This window comes from Hyla sarda, chromosome 1, assembly GCF_029499605.1.
Source record: "Hyla sarda isolate aHylSar1 chromosome 1, aHylSar1.hap1, whole genome shotgun sequence".
NCBI classification, from domain to species: Eukaryota; Metazoa; Chordata; class Amphibia; order Anura; family Hylidae; genus Hyla; species Hyla sarda.
In genome coordinates, this window is record NC_079189.1 from 314426144 (window position 1) to 314447462 (window position 21319).

Sequence of the window (21319 nt, forward strand, 5' to 3'; positions counted from 1 at the left end):
CATGAAGAATGAACATGTGTGTCGTTAATGCGGAATTCGTGTCGTAACTCTATAGAAGTCGATGTAATTTATTTTTTTATTTTTTTTTTTCAGGCCGCCACACTTCCGCGGGGAATTAGTGCGGAATTTGCGCAAATTTTTTTTTTTTTTTTTTACAAGGTCTCCTATGCCGCGCTGAACTCCGCACTGATTTCTGTGCGGAATTCCACGTAGATACTGCGCGGAAAAAACTCATTTGAGAGCGGATTTGTTCAGCGCAAATTCCTCGCAGATATTTCAGTGTGAACATACCCTCAGATGGAAAAAAAATACATGCTGGCACATAGGGGCCTACGTTGCTATATACTGCAGTACTGGCTCTGTTCTTTGCCATGTGTGGGATAACTAAAGCAAGGGTAAAAACTGTCTACAAATGTGTGTTTAATACAAAGGATCGTCTTGTTCTCTTCTCTTGCAGTACTGTCCAGGTGGGGAACTATTTGATTACATTATTGCTAAAGACCGCCTAACCGAAGAAGAAGCCAGGGTGTTTTTTCGGCAGATTGTATCTGCTGTTGCATATATTCACAGCGAAGGATATGCACACAGAGATCTAAAACCAGTAGGTTTTTCAGACAGTTATTTATTGCTTTATTTCCACTATACATGCAGTATGTTTTTATTATACTTTTGCTTTCTTTTCTTTAGGAAAATCTTCTTATTGATGAGGATCATAACTTGAAACTAATAGACTTTGGGCTCTGTGCAAAGCCAAAGGTATAAAACAGCTTTTTTTGCTAATAGGAAATTTTACATTTTTGATAATCTTTGACCAATGTTTTTAAGATTTTAACAAACCTATTCATTTTTGTTCACCCTTTTTTGAATATGCTTTTGATATTACAACCACATTTTGCAAACACTTGCTCCCTCTACTGCAAAGCATGAGAATTGCAGCTCAATTCTCTGAACCTATTCTATCATATCTTATATGCTGGACCGTTAGGTAAAAGTACAGTATTACTTGGCAAAACAGTTTTCAGTGCATAATTGTATAGAATGAAAGCTTCAGAATTCGTACATTTTATCTTAGTGTGGTGTATATTCTGTGTAGAGTCTTTGTCAGACCAAGTAATGCTTCAGCATATTAAAAACCTATCGTGCTGGAAGTTCAGCCAAATGGCAGCCATACCCGTGTGTAATGGTACTGCCAAACAAGTAGATCAGCACTTTTTCATAGAAACTATTAAATAGCTCAGTCATGTAACCCATCCATTGTCTGTAGCTCTTTACATAGGAAGATATACAACCAAAAAGAGAAGTAAGGGTACTGGTGCTAAAGATCTCTGGAACATTGTAAGATCAGTGGATGCTGATATAGAATAGTTTAGAATTTATTACAATTAGCAGAATAATAAGGTGAGGTCACTAAACATAGGACAATGTGTAAAAACAGTGTATCATATAAGGATGTGAGGCATACCCCAGGGCCGTTGTGGCTGCCATCAAATGAATACTCTCTTAATATCTATCTATCAGTTCTTTAATTGTTTTTAATGACCATAGGTAGGCACTATTTTCTAAAGGAATTTAAAAAAAAGTGTGTGTATGTTTATATGTGTGTGTGTATGTAAAAAAAAAAAAAAAAAAAAAAAAAAAAAAAAAAAAAAAAAAATATATATAATATATAATATATAATATAATATATTTTCTCACACACTCACAGTGATATCAAGTGGATGGTAAGGTGATACACTCACCTTGCTGTGTTGTGCTGCAGGCACATCACTGCGATGCGCATGTAAGGGTGAGAGTTCCTCAAAGGGAGACCCTGCGGCAGCCTGGCGGTCTGGCAATAGGAAGGTGTGAGAGGTGTAAGCCCCCTCGCTGGTGAGGATCGCGGTCCGGCGCTTGCAGGGTGGCAATCTGATATAGATTCACAGCAGATAGCCAAGGTAAAACCAAACTGTTTTATTGTTTAAAATGGCGTAGAGACAACATGTTTCGCAGCAAGGGGTGCCTTGCAAAACTCGTTGTCTACACCATTTTAAACAATAAACCAGTTTGGTTTTACCTTGGCTATCTGCTGTGAATCTATATCAGATTGCCACCCTGCAAGCGCCGGACCGCGATCCTCACCAGCGAGGGGGCTTACACCTCTCCCACCTTCATGGATGGGATGGCTAGATGGGATAGATATTATTATTATTATTATTTATTAATATTTATTAATATTTATTATTTAATTATTATTTATGTATTATTATTATTATTATTTATTATTATTATTATTATTATTATTATTATTATTATTATTATTATTATTATTATTATTATTATTTATTATTATTATTAATTTTTCCTGTAGAAAATGGTACCGATGGTCGTTAAAAAAAACAATAAATGAACTAATTCCCTATAAAGTCCTGAAAGAAATTCCTGTAAAGAGAACTTGTTCAGGATAAAGTCATGTAGTAAATTATGTGGTGCATCCAACAGTTTCCTATAAAGAAAGGCACTTTAATGTCCACTAGAATGTCAAGCTTGCAACATAGTAACTATTATAACAACGGTATTGTAAGCATAAGTGCATTTTATAATGGCAGCCTGTGAATGAAATGGGTTTATATTATGCATTCTGCTGACTGTATAACTTCTGATCACCCTTTTGTGGGGTCAGCTCGCTGGTTGTGATGTGCCCTCCACATTCAATTGCCGCTCACTCATCCTGAGCATACTGTGCCTTTATCCCCCAGTGTAGTGCATCTTTGTCATGGCCTTTTGCTTTTGGTCATTTAAAGTTTTAATCGCGTGTTTGTGCTTGCACTGCAAAACACCTTTTACTGTTTTTTGTTTTGTTTGTTTATATTTAAAAAAAACAAAAAAACATAGCTGAAATATAGGCGCTCCGCTGATGTGCTAAGGGGGGGGGGGGGTATTTATCATTGTTGCGCATAGCAACCAATCACTGTTCAGATTTCATTTGATCAGAGGACTAGAGAGATATGAAAGCTGGTCTGTGGTTGGGGGTTATGGGCAAAAAAAAATTATTTTTATTTTTTTGGGACCCTATCTTGATAAACTTCCACCGAAATGTGTAAGTAACACTTCTCTTCTCTTGCTTTTCTCTATAGGGAGGAATGGATTATCACTTAATGACCTGTTGTGGAAGCCCAGCATATGCAGCTCCTGAACTTATACAGGGGAAAGCTTATATTGGCTCTGAGGTGAATCATGCTTACCTAGACCCAGTCCCCCCTCAGATCTCGGTTGGTTTTTTCTGGTCCCCCTGTTCTGCTGTCTCTGGTTAGGGCAAACTGGCTGCAGTGGTGTCCAGTCGAAACCCCCCCCCCCCTTTTATTTATTTTTTTGTCAAGGATTATTGCTATGTCATGAAGACACTAACAGATCAGTAGGACAAGCAGGGAGAAACATGCGCTTAGCCCATTCTCTTGTTGCTCTGGGATTATTTTTGCTCACTTTGACACAAAGCAAGGAATGTCTGCACTTTTTAAAATTTTAATCCTCTTTAAACCAATAATGCAGCATGTAAGAATAACATTGTCTACTTACAGGCAGACATATGGAGCATGGGAGTGCTGATGTACGCTCTAATGTGTGGCTATCTTCCATTTGATGATGACAATGTCATGGTCTTGTATAAAAAGATTATGGTAAGTTGGTGTCTTAGAAGTACACTGTTCAAAAAAAATAAAGGGAACACTTAAACAACACAATGTAACTCCAAGTCAATCACACTGTCCACTCAGGAAGCAACACTGACAATCAATTCCATAATATGCTGTTGTGCAAATGGAACAGACAACAGGTGGAAATTATAGGCAATTAGCAAGAAACCACCAATAATTAGCTTCCTGGCTGATGTTTTGATCACTTTTGAATGCTGGCGGTGCTTTCACTCTAGTGGTAGCATGAGACTGAGTCTACAACCCACGCAAGTGGCTCAGGTAGTGAAGCTCATCCAGGATGGCACATCAATGCGAGCTGTGGCAAGGTTTGCTGTGTCTGTCAGCATAGTGTCCAGAGCATGGAGGCACTACCAAGAGACAGGCCAATACATCAGGAGATGTGGAGGAGGCCGTAGGAGAGCAACAACCCAGCAGCAGGACCGCTACCTCTGCCTTTGTGCAAGGAGGAGCACTGCCAGAGCCCTGCAAAATGACCTCCAGCAGGCCACAAATGTGCATGGGTCCACTAAACGGTCAGAAACAATCAGGGTGGTGTGAGGGCCCCATGTCCACAGGTGGGGTTACGCTTACAGCCCAAAACCCTGCAGGGCATTTGGCATTTGCCAGAGAACACAAAGATTGGAAAATTTGCCACTAGCGCCCTGTGCTTTTCACAGATGAAAGCAGGTTCACACTGAGCACATGTGATGTGACAGTCTGAAGACGCTGTGGAGAACGTTCTGCTGCCTGCAACATCCCCCAGCATGACCGGTTTGGCGGTGGGTCAGTAATGGTGTGGGGTGGCATTTCTTTGGGGGGCCGCACCACCCTCCATATGCTTGCCAGAGGTAGCCTGACTGCCATTAGGTACGGAGATGAGATCATCAGACCCCTTGTGAGACCATATGCTGGTGCAGTTGGCCCTGGGTTCCTCCTAATGCAAGACCATGCTAAACCTCATGTGGCTGGAGTGTCAGCAGTTCCTGCAAGAGGAAGGCATTGATGCTATGGACTGGCCTGTCCGTTCCCCAGTACTGAATCCGATTGAGCACATCTGGGACATCATGTCTCGCTCCATCCACCAATGCCACATTGCACCACAGACTGTCCAGGAGTTGGGGGATGCTTTAGTCCAGGTCTGGGAGGACATCCCTCAGGAGACCATCTGCCACCTCATCAGGAGCATGCCCAGGTGTTGTAGGGAGTTCATACAGGCACGTGGAGGCCACACACACTACTGAGCCTCATTTTGACTTGTTTTAAGGACATTATATCAAAGTTGGATCAGCCTGTAGTGTGGTTTTCCACTTTGATTTTTGACTGACTCCATATCCAGACCTCCATGGGTTAATTCATTTTATTTCCATTGATGATTTTTGTGTGATTTTGTTGTCAGCACATTCAACTGTGTAAAGATGAAAGTATTTCATACGATTAGTTCATTCACTCAGATCTAGGATGTGTTATCTTAATTTTCCCTTTACTATTTTTTTTTTTTTTTTTGAGCAGTGTATTTTTTCCACTACTACTGTTCTCTGTTCCCTGTTCTCTAAAGGTCTGCTTTTCTTTCTTTTGTAGAGGGGTAAATATGACATCCCCAAATGGCTTTCACCTGGGAGTGTGCTTCTGCTTAGTCAAATGCTTCAGGTAAGTGTCTGGTGACTTGACACAGGAACATATGATGTTTGGAAGTCAATGTAGTTCCGAGGGAACTTTGTTAGAATTTAAATTTTTTTTTTTTTTTTTTTTTTTTTTTTTTTTTTATGATTTGTAATTTCATTATATACAAAAATGTAAAAGCTTTATTTAATCTGAAAAAAACTTGGTAAAATTTGTAGTTTGTACTTTTAACCAAAAATGTATTTTGTTATACTCTAGGTGGATCCCAAGAGAAGGATTTCAGTGAAGCATCTTTTGAAACATCCATGGCTCATGCAAGGTTACCACTGCCCTGTGGAATGGTATAGTAAATTCCCTGTGAGTGTTGGCACAATATGGAAGCTTTCCAGTGAGATTTGCTTTGTTGAACAAAACTTGCCAAGATTTTGGCATAAATGTGTTTTTATGACTCTTAAGTCTCCTACCACCAAACCCCCCCCCCCCCCCCCCGCCCGCCCCGAAACTACATTGAAATGTCTGCATATACCCCCTCAACTCTCAGGTCTGAAAGCAGCTCCAAAAGGGAGATTAAAGGGATATTCCGCTTCTGAACAATGTTCTGAATGCATAGAGCCGGCACCGGGGGCTTGGTCACGGAAGCGACCCCTATGCAATGCAAGTCTATGGGAGGGGGCATGGCGGCCCCGGTTTAGGGGTTAAGTCAACACATAAAGTTAAAAAAAAAAAAAATGTTATAACGTATATTTGAAATGTCATTCAAATGGTCTAATCTATAATATAATATATTTTATTAAGAATGACTGGTCAGCTTTAAAATATCAGTCAGCAGCTAGAAACCAGCAAAGTTCGGTTCCCTTCACCAGATATGCTGGTCGCCTCCAATTCCCAGCCTCTAGGCTGTACTGTAATCTGTTCATACCCCTGTAATCTAGTAGATGGGGGGGGGGGGGGGGGGGGATGCCTAGTGGGCTCCAAAGTCTAATGTGCATATCTTTATAGAGGCATTTATAGACTCTCTGGGTCAAAAGCCCTATAAAGCCATACCCTTTATACCCTAGAAACCTACTTACAGGTCTACTTTAACATAGTAATAGTATTTTGGGGACATATAGCTTATTTAATAACCATATTTTAGAAATGATGGGAGATATACCGGTAGCACCCTTAAAATAACCCTCCTCACAAGTGGTAGAATATTTTAAATTATAATTTTTATTTTTTTATTTTATTTATTTATTTATTTTTTTTAATATAGAGAGGTATAGGGATTATATGGGTAGGGGTGTCGCACTGTCCGTATTTGCTGCTGCGTATTTTCCAACTCCAATGGGTAGCAAAATTAGTTTCAGAAAATATATGCAGCAAAATATGGCTTGTGTGACCCTACCCATAAGGAGCATTCCAACCTTTTGCAAAAATGTATATGCCGCTGCAGAAAATTAAAAATAGAAGCCATACCTACTTATCTCAGATTCTACCCTCCCCCAAAGCAAGGGATTTGCTGAGCTGCAGGTCTTTGTCATGAAAGCAGGAAGAAGACAGAAATTGGGGCACTGGGCCAGGTAAGTGTTTTGTCGCCCACCTCCCCACCCCATATAGATATAAAGAAATTATAATAAGGCAAAAAAAACTAATTGGGTGCACTTTGGATGCTGAGGTATTGAAGCAATGTCTGTTTTCAATTTGTTCTTGCTCTAGCTTGGCTACATGGATGAAGACTGCATTACGGAGCTATCTGTATATTACAAGCGCAGTAAAGGGAGCATGTCTGGTCTGATCTCTGAGGTATTGCCTTTTTCAGCCTCTCAGGAACTTGTGTGTTATCTTGTTTCTAGAGATTTACAGTAAATTCGATTGGTCACGAACTTCTCGGCTCGGCAGTTGATGACTTTTCCTGCATAAATTAGTTCAGCTTTCAGGTGCTCCAGTGGGCTGGAAAAGGTGGATACAGTCCTAGGAAAGATTATCCTAGGACTGTATCCACCTTTTCCAGCCCACAGGAGCACCGGAAAGCTGAACTAATTTATGCAGGAAAAGTCATCAACTGCCGAGCCGAGAAGTTCGTGACCAATCGAATTTACTGTAAGTTCGCTCATCTCTACTTGTTTCCATTAGATTACTCTCTGGTACAGATGTATCCTGCTGTTTTTACTACAGACAATTGTTTATGTAATTTCTGTTACAACAGAACAGTACAGCTCCTGGCAAATCACATGGAATCTCCACACACAAAAAGGTTCTTACTTTATGGCAAATACACATATCATACCTGTGATACAAAGCAATCTTTGTTTAGTCATCTTTTTTATGATGTATTTCTGGTTGCCAGAATTTTCCACTAATAAGCTCAGGGATGTGGAATTTCTATCGCCCGCCGCCCGGGACTAGCAGTTTTGGGCGCCGGGCAGGTGAATTTGTCCGGCCCTTAGCCCGGCTTCGGGCAAGCAGGGCCGGACCTGACAAGTGCGACGGCGATCTGCAGTCTGTATGGAGCGGGCTCCCGACTCCTGCCCTCTCCATACTCTGCAGCCTGTGTCCTCCGAAGCAGAGCAGGGGAGATGAGAAGCTGTGTATTTGTCTTCTCTCCCCTGCTCTGCAGACGTGCGGGGGGAGATGAGGGGACGTGGCTTCTTGCTCCCCGTGCAGACCTGCGTCCTCTGCCTTCACTCCCCCCCCCAGCTGTAGCTTCAGAGAGCTGAGGGGAGGAGGCGCGTCTGCACGGGGAGATGCATGCGGCGCTCTGCAGTATGTATGGCGCGGGCTCGGGATTCCTGCCCGCTCCATACTCTGCAGCCCCCGGCTGTTCTCAGTAGCCGGGGGCCGCCGCTAATAGCCAGCATGTGGCGATCGCCGCGGCTGGCTATTAACCCTTTAGATCGCCGCTGTCAAAGCTGACAGCGGCGTCTAAAGGGACATGTGAATTGCCCCTGGTGGGCTAGTGGGGTGGATCGCCCCCCCCCCCCCCTGCAGCGCGATCGCAGGGGGGCGATCCACTATGGAGGTAGCCAGAGGACTTACCTCTGCTTACTCGTGTCCCGGCTCTGTCATTGATAGAGCCTGGCTGGACCAGGCTCTATCAATGGATCACAGAGCACACAGATTAATAGAGTTCAATAGAACTCTATTCATCTGTCTGAGGAATCTAATGATTCCTCATAAGTCTAATAAAGTGTAAAAAAATAAAAATAAATAAAATAAAAGTTTTAATAAAAGTTTGAAAAACACACATTAACCTAGTGGTCTTCAAACTGTGCCCCTCCAGATGTTACAAAACTACAATTCCCAGCCGTTGGCTGTCCGGGCGTGCTGGGAGTTGTAGTTTTGCAACATCTGGAGGGCCACAGTTTGAAGACCGCTGCATTAACCCCTTCCATGTTAAAAGTTCAAATCACCCCCTTTCCCTATATAAAAACACGTAAACATAATAAAAATAAACATATTTGGTATCACTTCGTGCGTAATTGTACAACCTATGAAAATATAACATTATGTATCCCCTACGGTAAATGTAAAAAAAAATACCAAACCACAGAATTGCAATTTTTATAATATCCCAGAAAAAAAAGTTAAAAAGCGATTAAAAAGTCAGATCAATACCAAAATGGTACCGATACAAAAAACTGATTATGGCGCACAAAATGAGCCCTCATACAGCCTGGTATGCGGAAAAAAAATAAAGCTGCAGGGGTTAAAAAAATGGCAATTAAAAACAATTTGAAAGTCCAGAATTAGTAAAACATGACGTAAACGATACAAATCTGGTATCGCTGTAATCAGGCGCCTAAAGTATAAAACGAACATGTTATCTGACCACAAGGTAAATGGTGCAGAAAAGAAAAACACCAAATCTGCAAAATTATCTTTTACTATTTCAATTTCACTTCCCTTAATATATGTATATATATTTTTGGTTCGGAGAATGTTATTGAAAAATGAAAAGGTATCCTTATGGTAGGTAGTTATGGCTATTATAGGGCAAGGAGGAAAAAAAAGAGTGTAAAAGCGAAAATTGGCCGGACAAGTGGAACGTCATGAGGGACAAGTAGATTTTGCTCCATTTTAGTCCCGTGGACAAGTAGTTTTTTTATAAAATTTCCACACCCCTGAAACTGTTGTAATAAATGGTGTAGGGACATGCCCTGATAGTGGCATAAGTTTTTCCAGAGGAAGACATTGTGGAATCAACAAAAAAGAAAATCCCACTATGTGCTCTTCAGGATTTTTATGGCAGTCTGAATTCTTTAAGGCATGTAAAACGGTGATAAGTATTCTCCCAAATAGCGAAGAATGTTCTCACTTTGTAACAGCATAACTCCCAGAGATGTGGAGCCCAGTTCAGCATGGTGACTCTGCTCACACTAGATAACCATATGACCCCCAACAAGTTCTGTGCACAAGCCCTTTTCTGATAGGGCTTTAAGGCTTGGTCGTTGAAGAGGAGCGTGAGCAAGGATGTATGCCAGGCTGTGGCACTTGAGCAGCTTGGCCTAGCCTCCTTGACGCTTTCCTGAGAAAAAAACTATTTTTATAATGTGGTAGCAGGGTGTGAGGTGCAGGGCAGATGTTGTTACCCTAGGGGCCGATAGCATTAACCCCTTGTATTCATGACGCCAGGGCGTGGTTTAGCCGAAAACCACCCAAAGGTATACCTCTGGATCCTGGGCTAGGCACGGGGGCAATACAGACTCTGACGCCAGGTTATGGGCAACGGTAGCTTTACTGAGGGTAGACAGTTGGTAAAGTCCTTACAGTTCAGCCAGGGCCCAAGGAGGTGACCAGTGATGCAGAGACCTTAAGGGCTTGCTGGGACTTGTAGTAGGACTGGACAATTGAATGCAGACCATGCTGACTTGACAGATGACAGGGACTTTAGCTTACTTGACTTGATGGTGGCTGCAGGACTTGACTTTGAGGTCCTCCATAGGTCACTCTTGGGATCACCTGGTCACTGGTACCTCCCTGGGTAACAATCACATGACATATCGAATGGTATAACATTACATTTTAGAACACTTTACATGGTAAAACATATTTACAATGGGGAAACAAGTGCAGGGGCCCTTGGGGACACTGAAGGAGGCTGCCTGACAGGACAGCAGGAGCACGGGGTAACATCTCCCTTACTGGGCCACCACAATAAGTTGGCAATCGCAATCGTCTGGAAAGGTTTAGTTTGCTTTAATGCCCAAACTTCTATGAAACAGTCTGCAGTGAATACAGCCAATGGATTCCCTGTAAAACATTTTTTTAATTTGTAAACCTTTAAATTCTAGTGGAATTATGATCAGACTACTGCCACCTATCTACTGCTTCAAACCAAGAAGAGTCGCGGAAAGCCTGTTCGATTAGTACGCTCTTCAGCTGCTCTTGAGCCCTCCGTTTCAAGCTTTAAGGAGCTTAGGGTAGGTAAACAGATTTAACAAAATGTGTGCACTACACCACCTCACACTGCCCTTCTTTTTAGCTTGTACAGGAGATAAAGAGTTTCCTTTTTGAGGGTTAAAATTTTAACCCTCTTCTATATCTACTTTATATAACCTGAATGCTCCTCCCATGCAATACATTTTCACTGGTGCAGCTATTATAAGAAAATGATGTGGCTCCATATCCCCATGTTGTGGGGTCAAAATTGTTAAAGCTTAAATCCCTGCTCTGCCCGCCCCTGGATGTCCGGGCGGGAGGGGGGGGGGGGGGGTGGTGGTGAGGATGGTGGAGGATGCAGGAGGCCAAGGGACCGGCGGTGGAGGCAGTAGTGAAGATCAGTGGTAAGTGATCTTCACTGCTGCTTTCTAGGAGTTGCCAAACTACAATGCCCAGACAGCCGTAGGCTGTCTGGGCATGTTGCGAGTTGTAGTTTTGCATTATCTGGAGGGCCACCGTTTGGACACCACTGTGCAGTGGTGTCCTATCTGTAGCCCTTACAGATGTTGCTAAACTACAACTTTCAGCATGCCCAGACAGTCCAGGCATGCTGGGAGTTGTAGTTCTGTAACATCTGGCCCTTCAGATGTTTCAGGACTACAACTCCCAGCATGCATGGACAGTATCGGCATGCTTGGAGTTGAAGTTCTGCAACATCTGGAGGGCTATAGTTTGGACACTACAAAACAGTGGTCTCCAAACTGTTCTCTTCCAGTTGTTGCATAACTACAACTCCCAACATGTCCTTCGGCTGTCTGGGCATGCTGGGAGTTATAGTTTTGCAACAGCTGGAGGCACATTAAGTTAAATAACAAACTCTGTGTTTTGCAACGGGTGCCTCCAGCTGTTGCATAAGTACAACCCCCAGCATGCACGGACAGCCAAAGGGCATGCTGGGAGTGTTAGTAGTATGCCTCCAGCTGTTGCGTAACTAAAAGTCCCAGCATGCCCTATAGCTGTCAGTACATGCTGAGAGTTGTAGTTTTTGCAATAGCTGAAAGCACACTAGCTGCAAAACGGTTTGTTACCTAGCTCTGTGTTACACAACCAGTGTGCCTCCAGCTGTTGTAGTTTTGCAACTCCCAGCATTCCCTTTGGCTGTCCTTGCATGCCGGGGGTTGTAGTTATGCAACAGCTGGAGGTATGCCCCCCACATGTGAATGTACAGGGTACATTCACATAGGCAACGGTTTACAGCGAGTTCATCGCTGCAAGTTTGAGATGTAGAAAATTTTCCACTGCAGCTCAAACTCCCAGCGGGAAACTCTATGTAAACCCCCACCCTTGTGAATGTACCCTTAAAAAAAAAAAACACTACACCTACACAAAGTAAAGGGTAAAACACTACACATACCCCTACACATCTTCCAAACCCCCCCCCCCCCCCAAATGTCTCGTACGACACGGTTTCCAAAACGGAGCATCCAGCTGTTGCAAAACAACTCTCAGTATTGCTGGACAGCCATTGACTATCCAGGTATACTGGGAGTTTTGCAACAGCTGGAGGCACCCTCTTTGGGAAACACTGCCATAGGGTAATTTTGAAATCTGAGACAAGTCTAATTCTTGCATCCGGGTCTGTCCCTATGCAAATCCCTTATTTAGGCCTCAAATGCACGTGACGCTCTTGCACTTCGGAGCCCTGTCGTATTTCAAGGCAACAGGTTTAGGGCCACATATGGGATATTTCTGTACTCGGGAGAAATTACCTAACAAATTTTGTGGGGCTTATTCTCCTTTTACCCCTCATGAAAAGGTAAAGTTGGGGGTCTGCATGTTTTCGTTTAAAAAAAATAAAATAAAAAATACTTTACACTAACATGCTGGTGTTGCCCCATACTTTTCATTTTCACAAGAGGTAAAGGAGGGGGGGGGGAAGGCTTAAGAGTGAGAGCGCACCATGTACATTTGAGGTGATTTGCACAGGGGTGGCTGATCGTTAAAGCAGTTCTGACATAAACGCGCAAAAAAAAAACACGTGACCCCATTTTGGATACTACACCCCTCACAGAACATAACAAGGAGGGGGGGGGGGTATAATGAGCCTTAACACACCAACGAAAATTTGTTAAACACCTGTGAAGTTGGATGTGAAAATGAGAAACTTTAATTTTTTTCACTAAAATGCTGGTGTTATCCCAAATTTTTTTTTTCATTTTCACAAGGGGTAATAAGAGAAAAGCCCCCCCAAAATTTCTAACACCATTTCTTTTGAGTATATAAATACCCCATATGTGGATGTAAAGTGCTCTGCTGGCGCACTACAGGGCTTAGAATACAAGGAGCACCATTGGGCTTTTGGAGAGAGAATGGGGGAGATTTATCAAAGGATTTAGACTGTTTTTTTTCCTGTCTAAATTTGTCGCACAGAAAGTCGCAGTCTAAATATGTGCGACTTTTCTGCGAATTTTGCTGTAGATGATTTTTAGAACATGATGCATGCAAGTCTATTTTAGACGGAAATGCATTGAAAAATGCATTGGTGCTGAATTTATCAAGTGCGACTTTTGTGCGACAAGTCGCATCTGCCCAAAATACGCTGAAATGTCAGACCATGTTGGAGCAGGTCTAAATGCAGTTTAAGCTGTAGACCCTGAAGTCTGAGCACAGAATTTATCAAGGGCCGTGAGACCTTTGATAAATTAGGAGCACAATAGACAGGAGACTACCACATAGGCTGGTCTATAAGCATACCCAGAATAGACTAGATTAGTAAATGTCCCCCAATGTGTCTGAAATTGAAGGCCATGTGCGTTTACAAAGCCCTCATGGTGCTGAACAGTGGACCCCCCCCCCCCACGTGACCCCTATTTTGGAACATACACCCCTCATGGAATGTAACAAGGGGTGCAGTGAGCATTAACACCCCACAGGTGTCTAACAGATTTTTTTTGAACAGTTGTCCATAAAAATTTAAAATGTAATCTTTCATTTGCACAGCCCACTGTTCCAAAGATCTGTTAAAAGCCAGTGGAGTGTAAATGCTCACTACACCCCTTATTACATTCCAGGAGGGGTCACATGTGGTGGGGAGGCTCTACTGTTGAGGCACCACGGGGGGGGGGGCTTTGTAAATGCACATGGCCCTCGACTTCCATTCCAACCAAATTCTTTCTCCAAAATCCCAATGGTGCTCCTTCTCTTCTGAGCATTGTAGTTCACCAGCAGAGCACTTTACATCCACATATGGGGTATTTCCATACTCAGAAGAGAGCCTCCCAAAATTTTTACCCGTTTCTTCTATTACCCCTTGTGAAAATGAAAAATTTGGGGTAACACCAGCATTTTTGTGAAAATCAAATTTTTCATTTTCACTTCCAACTTTATAACAAAAAGAAGTCAAACACCTGTGGGGTGTTAAGTGTCACTGGACCCCTTGTTACATTCCCTGAGGGGTTTAGTTTCAGAAAAACTCACTCTCCACAATCTCATTGTCGCTCCTTACCTTCTGAGCGCTCTACTGCGCCTGCTGAACACTTTACATCCACATATGAGGTATTTCCTTACTCGAGAGAAATTGGGTTACAAATTTTGGGGGTGATTTCTCTCCTTTTTACCCCTTGTATAAATTCAAAAACTGGATCTACAAGAACATGTGAGTGTACAAAATAAAGATTTAGAATTCTCTCCTTCACTTTGCTGCTATTCCTGTGAAAGGGATAACACGCCTACTGAATGTCATTTTTAATACTTTGAGGGGTGCAGTTTTTATAATGGGGTCATTTATGGGGTATTTCTAATATGAAGGCCCTTTAAATCCATTTAAAAACTGAACTGGTCCCTGAAAAATTTCGAATTTTGAGGGAAAATTGCTGCTGAACTTTGAAGCCCTCTATCTTCCAAAAGTAAAAACATGTCAGCTTTATGATGCGAACATAAAGTAGACATATTGTATATGTGAATCAATATAAAATTTATTTGGTATGTCTATTTAGCTTACAAGCAGAAAGCTTCAAAGTTAGAAAAATGCTAAATAAAAAAAAAAATTCTTAAAAATTTAGAAATTTTTCACAAACAAATAATTCAAGTATCAGCGAAAATTTACCACTAACATAAAGTAATATGTCGCTCAAAAACTGCCTCTGAATCAAATTCATAAGGAAAAGCATCCCAGAGTTATTAATGCTTAAAGTGACAGTGGTCAGATGTGCAAAAAAAAACTCTCTGGTCCTTAAGGTGAAAATGGGCTTGGTCCTTAAGGGGTTAATGCTGCCTGAACAATGAGCCATCAGTGCTCCCCAGCTGCTTCTTCCACCCTACCATCCTTGATAGATCCCCTTCCCTGTTAGGATGGGTTCACACCACGTTTTTGAAATACAGTTCCCGTATCAGGTTTTTGATTAAGAAGAAAACCTATGTTTACTTTTCACTCCATTATGAATAAAGTTTCACTTGTTTGATTGAAATTCCAAGAACAAAACTGTACAAAGTCAAAAACCGCATGGTGAAAACTGGATGGAACCGTACGCACAAACAGTTCTGTACAGTTCCCATTGACTCCAATGTTAAAACACGTATACGGTTTTTCACCCGGACCAAAAACCGTGGTAGGCCATCGTTTTCTGTCTGGAAAAAAAGTGTGGTTTGAAAAACTGAAACAACCGTATATATTATGGTGCATGTGGTTTTGAATGGGAAGTCTATGGGCACGATTTTCTGTACGGTTGCATGCAGTAATTTTTCTGCCACGATGTCCCGTCACTGTATCATGTCCGTAATGAATTACGGGCATATTCGGGTGCAAACGGGCAGTTACAAAACCCCATAGGCTGCAATGCGATTTAGTCACGGCCGTCAGGGGTTTTGTAACGGCAGGTTTTCCCCGAAATAGTGACAGAAGTTCCTAAACGGAACTATTTCATAGTGTGAAAGGAGCCTTAGATATGAGATCAGTCAAAACTGGTGGGGTGGGGAGAGTCTAGTAAGGGATGGTACAGGCAGAATAAAGGTAATGGGAGGATTTCTTTAGTATGGGTCAGTTACAGAGACATGGAACAATGTAGCCTCCAGCACAGGTATGAACCCAGTCTTAGACTTTTTGTATATGAAGTTAATTCGTTCAGTAGTCAGCTTCTTGGTATACGGTGCAGCAGATTAGTATAGGTCTTTTTCCTTTATTGCATTAACTTGTTCATCTCCGATTATCATAGTTATACAATTTTTTTACCTTTCCCCCCCAACTTTTAACAGGCACGAAACAAGTTAAATTTTGAAGAAGCGGAAAATGGTGAACTGCCGTATGTTTTTGGATCCATGGATTTCTCAGATGATGATGAAATGTTTTTTGAAGACTGCACATACAGTGGGGTAGAACCGCTCACTATAAAAGAGGTATGGAAATAGTTGTCCTTTTTTATAATGTTACAAAATAAAGCTTTATTGAAAAAATGCAATTGTTGGTTAAAGGGTAAGAATTTGAAATCTTTAGACTGAAGCTGACTCGTGCTTATTTGTGTAGCGCACTAAATTCCGTGCTGAATTGAATAGTGGGGATTCTGCACCTTCAACACCATTGAAGCAAAAGGCTTATATAAGCATAGCGGATGATAAAGAAAATGCCAGCGCCAAGAAATCAAAGTATGAAGGTCCATTTTTACATCCAGCGCCATGGACTCCTAGCACTAAGAGGAAGGGTATACTTACAACCCCCAACAACAACATTCTGGCACCAGGAAAAGGTAGCTTTCTTGCATATATTTTCAACCATGCAATATGTAAAAAAAAATGTATATGTATATGTTTTTTTTTATTTTTTTAATCAACTGGTGCCAGAGCGTTAGATTTGTAAATTGCTTCTAGTTAAAAAATCTTAACCCTTCCAGTACTTATCAGCTTCTGTATGCTCCGGAGGAAGTTGTACAGTTCTTTTCTGTCTGACCAGTATTCTCTGCTGACACCTCAGTCTGTCTCAGGAACTGTCCAGAGCAGGAGCAAATCCCCATAGCAAACCTATGCTTTAGACAGGTGTCAGCAGAGAGCACTGTGGTCAGACAAAGTAAATTTAAAAAGAAAATCACTTTCTCTGCAGTATACAGCAGCTAAGTCATGGAGGGGGTAAGATTTTTAAATAGAAGTAATTTACAAATCTGTTTAACATTATAGCCCCAGTTGATTAAAGAAGAGAAAAATTCACCGGAGTACCCCTTTAAACAGCCACTGCCTTGTTTATATGCACAGAACCCTGTAGCCCTATGTTGTAATGCTCTTAGAGTAAATACCCCTTTACAGTTGCGTATATGTATGTATGTGTGTGTGTGTGTGTGTGTGTGTGTGTATATGTATGTATGTGTGTATGTATATGTATATATGTATGTATGTATATATATGTATATGTATATATATATATATATATATATATATATATATATATATATATATATATATATATATATATATATATATATATATATATATATATATTATATATTGCCTGAACCTACTGGTGTATGCTATAAACATGCCTAGCTTGGGAATGTGGTCCCTTTATAAATGTGTGTTTTGAACTCTTGATAGCAGAACTCCTTATTTTAAAAATATCTTCCTACATCTGCACCAGCTCTCCCAGTCCATACTCTTCACCACCACTTCCTTGTTCCTGTGACACATCAACACCAAAGAAACTGCCCCACTCAGATTAGAAGCACATTACTTCAATGTAAAAATCTCAAACCTTTCAGTACTTTATCAGCTACTGTATGCCCTGGAGGAAGTCATGTAGTCAGACACAGTGCTCTCTGCTGTCCATGTCAGGAATTGTCCAAAGCAGAAGAGGTTTGCAATAAGGCTGAACTTTCCTCGGGTGGCAGACAGAAGAAACCAACGCTTGGGCCACTCGGAAATGCTCAGTCTCCATAGACTGCAATGCATTTCTGTGCGGACTCCACAGAAAGAGTTAACACATTTATTCTTTTTGCCGAGTGCCAAATCTGAATTTCTGCGAGTATTTTTGCCACAAAAATTCTGCTGTGTGCCTGTGGTGTGGCGGAATCCTATGACAAAAAAATAAGACATAATTTGTTGTAATAGAATATAAGTGATTATGAATAGGTCAGAAGTTTGTGACGAATCGAATCACTGTAAATTCGCTCATCTCTAGTACCGATAAAAACTTCAGATCTCTGCACAAAAAAAGAGCCCTCATACCGCCCTGTATGTGGAAAAATAGAAGTCATAGGGGTCAGAAGACCTTTTTAACCCCTTAACTGGGCATGCCGGCCGGCTCCCAGTTGACTTATGTAGCTGAGAGGCTGGATAACAGGAGTCTGGATAACAGGCTGAATATTTGCAGCCTGTTACCTGTCCCCTTTCCGGTAATGGTATGGTCATCTTGTCAGTCTCTTGTGCGTACCCGCAGTAGCGGGGAGCCGTGCGATCTTGCCGGCTGCTAGATGCACTTGGAGAGCCGCCGCCGCCGCGTCTGACATCATATCCGCCATCGAAGCGGAGGGTGGTGCTAGGCTTATGACGTAACCTCCGGCCAACGCCGCAGGCCAGGGGGTGTGTCAGCCGCTCCGAAACACTGAGCGGGTGCCAGACACTTAAATTAAAGCGCAACTGTCATGGATATTATACCCCCCCCCCCCCCCCCCCCCCAGACTAATACCAGGATAGTATAAACAATAAAACTTGTAATGCAGCTATACCTTTTGGCTGCTCTTTATCAGCCAGAAAATAGTTTTATCGAGCAACAGTCGGATAGGGGTGGCCGGGGTTTGCAATGCCCCACCTCCACCATGCCTGTCCCCTGTAACTGAGCGTTGGGACCGCTGTGTGATTGACACACAGGTCCCCAGCACAAGCGCCCCGATGTTCATTATGTGCGGGCAACGGGAGTGAGTGCTTTCTCTAAGCCAGAGACAGGAGTGAGCGTTTTCTCTCTGCCTCTTGTGAAAGCAGAAGCAGTGCGTACGTGTGCACCTACGTACGCAAACATCTTTTAGGCTGGTGGGAGGTGACTATAGCGTTCGTCGAGGAGAGAGTGGTTCAGTGAGTTAGTTCCCTTGTGGGTATGATATATAGATGACTTGTTCATCTTGTGGACATGTTCCCTCCTACAATTTAAGGAATTCATGGAGTCTATTATCAATAATATTCGTCTTAGCTTCACGGTAGATTGCCGGTCTTTGGCCTTCCTGGATGTGACCATATCTAAAAATGGAGAGGGAGGCCTCAATACATCTGTCTTCCGTAAAGCCACCTCAACGAACAGCCTCCTGAGGTGGGAGAGTTGCCACCCGGGCCCCCTAAAAAAGGGGATCCCAAAGGGGCAATATCTCCGCCTCAGGAGGAACTGTTCACAGGAGGCACTGTTCACAGGAGGCAGAATTTGTGGCACAGGCGAGGGACCTAAGGGGGAGATTCAGATAGAGGGGATATCCCGACCATATATTAGCGTCTGCTTATACGGCAGCTAAAACCACCCCTAGAGAACCATTTCTTATCCCAAAACAATAGACCTTGTCGAATGTGCCAATAATCCTGCACACATTCGACTCCATGTCAGGACCAGTGACGGAGATCTTGCAGCGTCATTGGGGCATTTTGCTAATGGATAAGGACCTGCGCACATATGTAGGTGAATACTCACAAATAACCTACCGGAAAGGTAGGAGAATTGCTGATATGAAATGTGATGGGAGAAGATGTGACCATGTGGGGAGACTGTGAAAGGGGGTGAGGGGAGAGAAATTAAATGGGGAGATGTGAAATGGACGGTGGGCATAAAATTAGTGGGTGAGTGGATAGTTGTAAAATAAAGGAGATAGAGCATGAAAAGGCGGAAATTCACAATTCATTTATTTGCATCGCATTTAGAAATCGCAATATTTAGGCCCATAATCTCAATTGCATATTTTCCCCATATCGTGCAGCCCTACTACCTAGCGGGTCGGCTGCATCTGCTCCACTCTTGTTTTGTCTCGAACGCTCTCACCAATTCGGAACATCATTTGGCCCACTATCTTGATGTAGGTAATTTGCTTGTTTGGCTGGAGACTCAGTCCACTGTTGGGTGTCGTCTCCACCCACTTCATAGACTGGCACTTTAAGTTTGTCGTGCAACTAAAGTGCTCCATTCCTACACAGATGTCATGTCTGATTTGCCATTATGGGACTCATCTGACCTAGACCCTCCATTCTGGAAGGAACATAATGTCACTACGTTACACTCTGTGTACACTGACAACACTCTTAAGTCTTTTTATAAATATTTTGCAACTACAGTTTACGCTCTTTCCAGTCAGTTTACCAGTCCCGGGCCATCAATCTCACAATATCTTTTGATCGGTATACTACAATCTGAGACCTCAGGGACTCTGTGTTTATATACCAATCTGAAAACCACTAAACACTCTGGCACCTCCTGGCGGCTGAGGATTATTGGAAGTCCGGCCTGCCTGAGTGGCAGGAGGTAATTTCCTTTCATACTTCACGGTCTCCTGCTGCTAACAATAAAATGATCCAGCTCTATACTATACATGCTAGCTATTTGACGTCGGTCAGGTTGTGCTGTATTGGTAGACTGCCAGCTGATGCGTGTCATCGCTGTTATTCTCCCCCTGTGGACATCTGGCACCTAATGTGGGGTTGCCCCTATGTATACTCATTGGATTGGATGGATCCATGTCCTCTTCCACTCGCTGGAAAAGTCTAGCAAACACTGTCATACTGTTTGAGCAAGTTGTATTTAAACAGAGGATGCCGGGTGTGGTGCGCCTCCACACTGACTCAATATACAGTGCCTGCCTTTTGGGCTGCCATTAATGTATCACCGCTACTGGTCTCCTTCTGTTTGATAAACTGTTCCAGCCTGACAGTCCTTCACCATGCATAGTTTTGGTTTATGGAATTTGTACCTCCTAGATAGCCAACACGGTCAGGACTCTATATAGACTAAGTGCCTTTATTGCTATTGATTTGTCATTTGTATATTAACTTGTTCCCCTGTGAGGGATGCTGTCGTATTGATCATGATTTGTGCATGTATGTTGTACATGTGTCTTTGAGTAAAAAATACACAACCTGAAATGTTAGAGGTTGTTCAAAAGTGGTCTTCTGACAGGGCAGGAATCATTGTTTTACAAATGCCAGACAGGCCAGTTTTTATAGGCCTTGGCCAGGTATTGGTTATGTATAGATGTATTTTATATATAAAAAAAACTTTTACAACCTGCAGTAAAAATGGAAGTTATCTTAAATTTCATGACAATGGTAGGTCACTACATTTATTTCTGTGAGGCGAATGTCTAATTTGGGGCAAAAATCCACGCTGTAGTTCAAAGTGGATTACAGCACAGATTCCCGTGGAAAGCTGATTCTAGACTGTTTAGTTTTCACATAGAGATTCAGAATCCCAATCTAAGAGAACCAAAAAGCTCCATGTATGCATACAAAAACTACACGTACCCTTAAAGTATACCATACGTAGGTATTGAATTTATGGCAGTATAATTTAGTGTATATATTTTATTGGAGGCATTATGTGCACATTATATAGCAGCAGTCATGTATACAATGTAAGAATGATAGCTGAGGTTACAGGGTTCAAGCCCCCTTTAGAGATGTTGTCCGTTCGGTGGAGACTACAGACTCTACTGCAGTGTTCCCTAACC

The 21319-nt window shown here is 42.3% G+C and overlaps 1 protein-coding gene across 1 annotated transcript in view; it reads left to right on the top strand.

The window, feature by feature from the left end:
- MELK (maternal embryonic leucine zipper kinase) overlaps positions 1–21319 on the top strand; it is a 40650-nt gene that overhangs the window by 14077 nt on the left and 5254 nt on the right. Inside the window, exons 5-14 of the mRNA XM_056518285.1 lie at positions 458–601; positions 688–756; positions 3114–3206; positions 3555–3653; positions 5247–5315; positions 5547–5645; positions 6987–7073; positions 10562–10690; positions 15900–16040; positions 16168–16387. Of these exons, the coding sequence (XP_056374260.1) occupies positions 458–601; positions 688–756; positions 3114–3206; positions 3555–3653; positions 5247–5315; positions 5547–5645; positions 6987–7073; positions 10562–10690; positions 15900–16040; positions 16168–16387 (1150 nt within the window). The remainder of the gene's footprint in view (positions 1–457; positions 602–687; positions 757–3113; positions 3207–3554; positions 3654–5246; positions 5316–5546; positions 5646–6986; positions 7074–10561; positions 10691–15899; positions 16041–16167; positions 16388–21319) is intronic.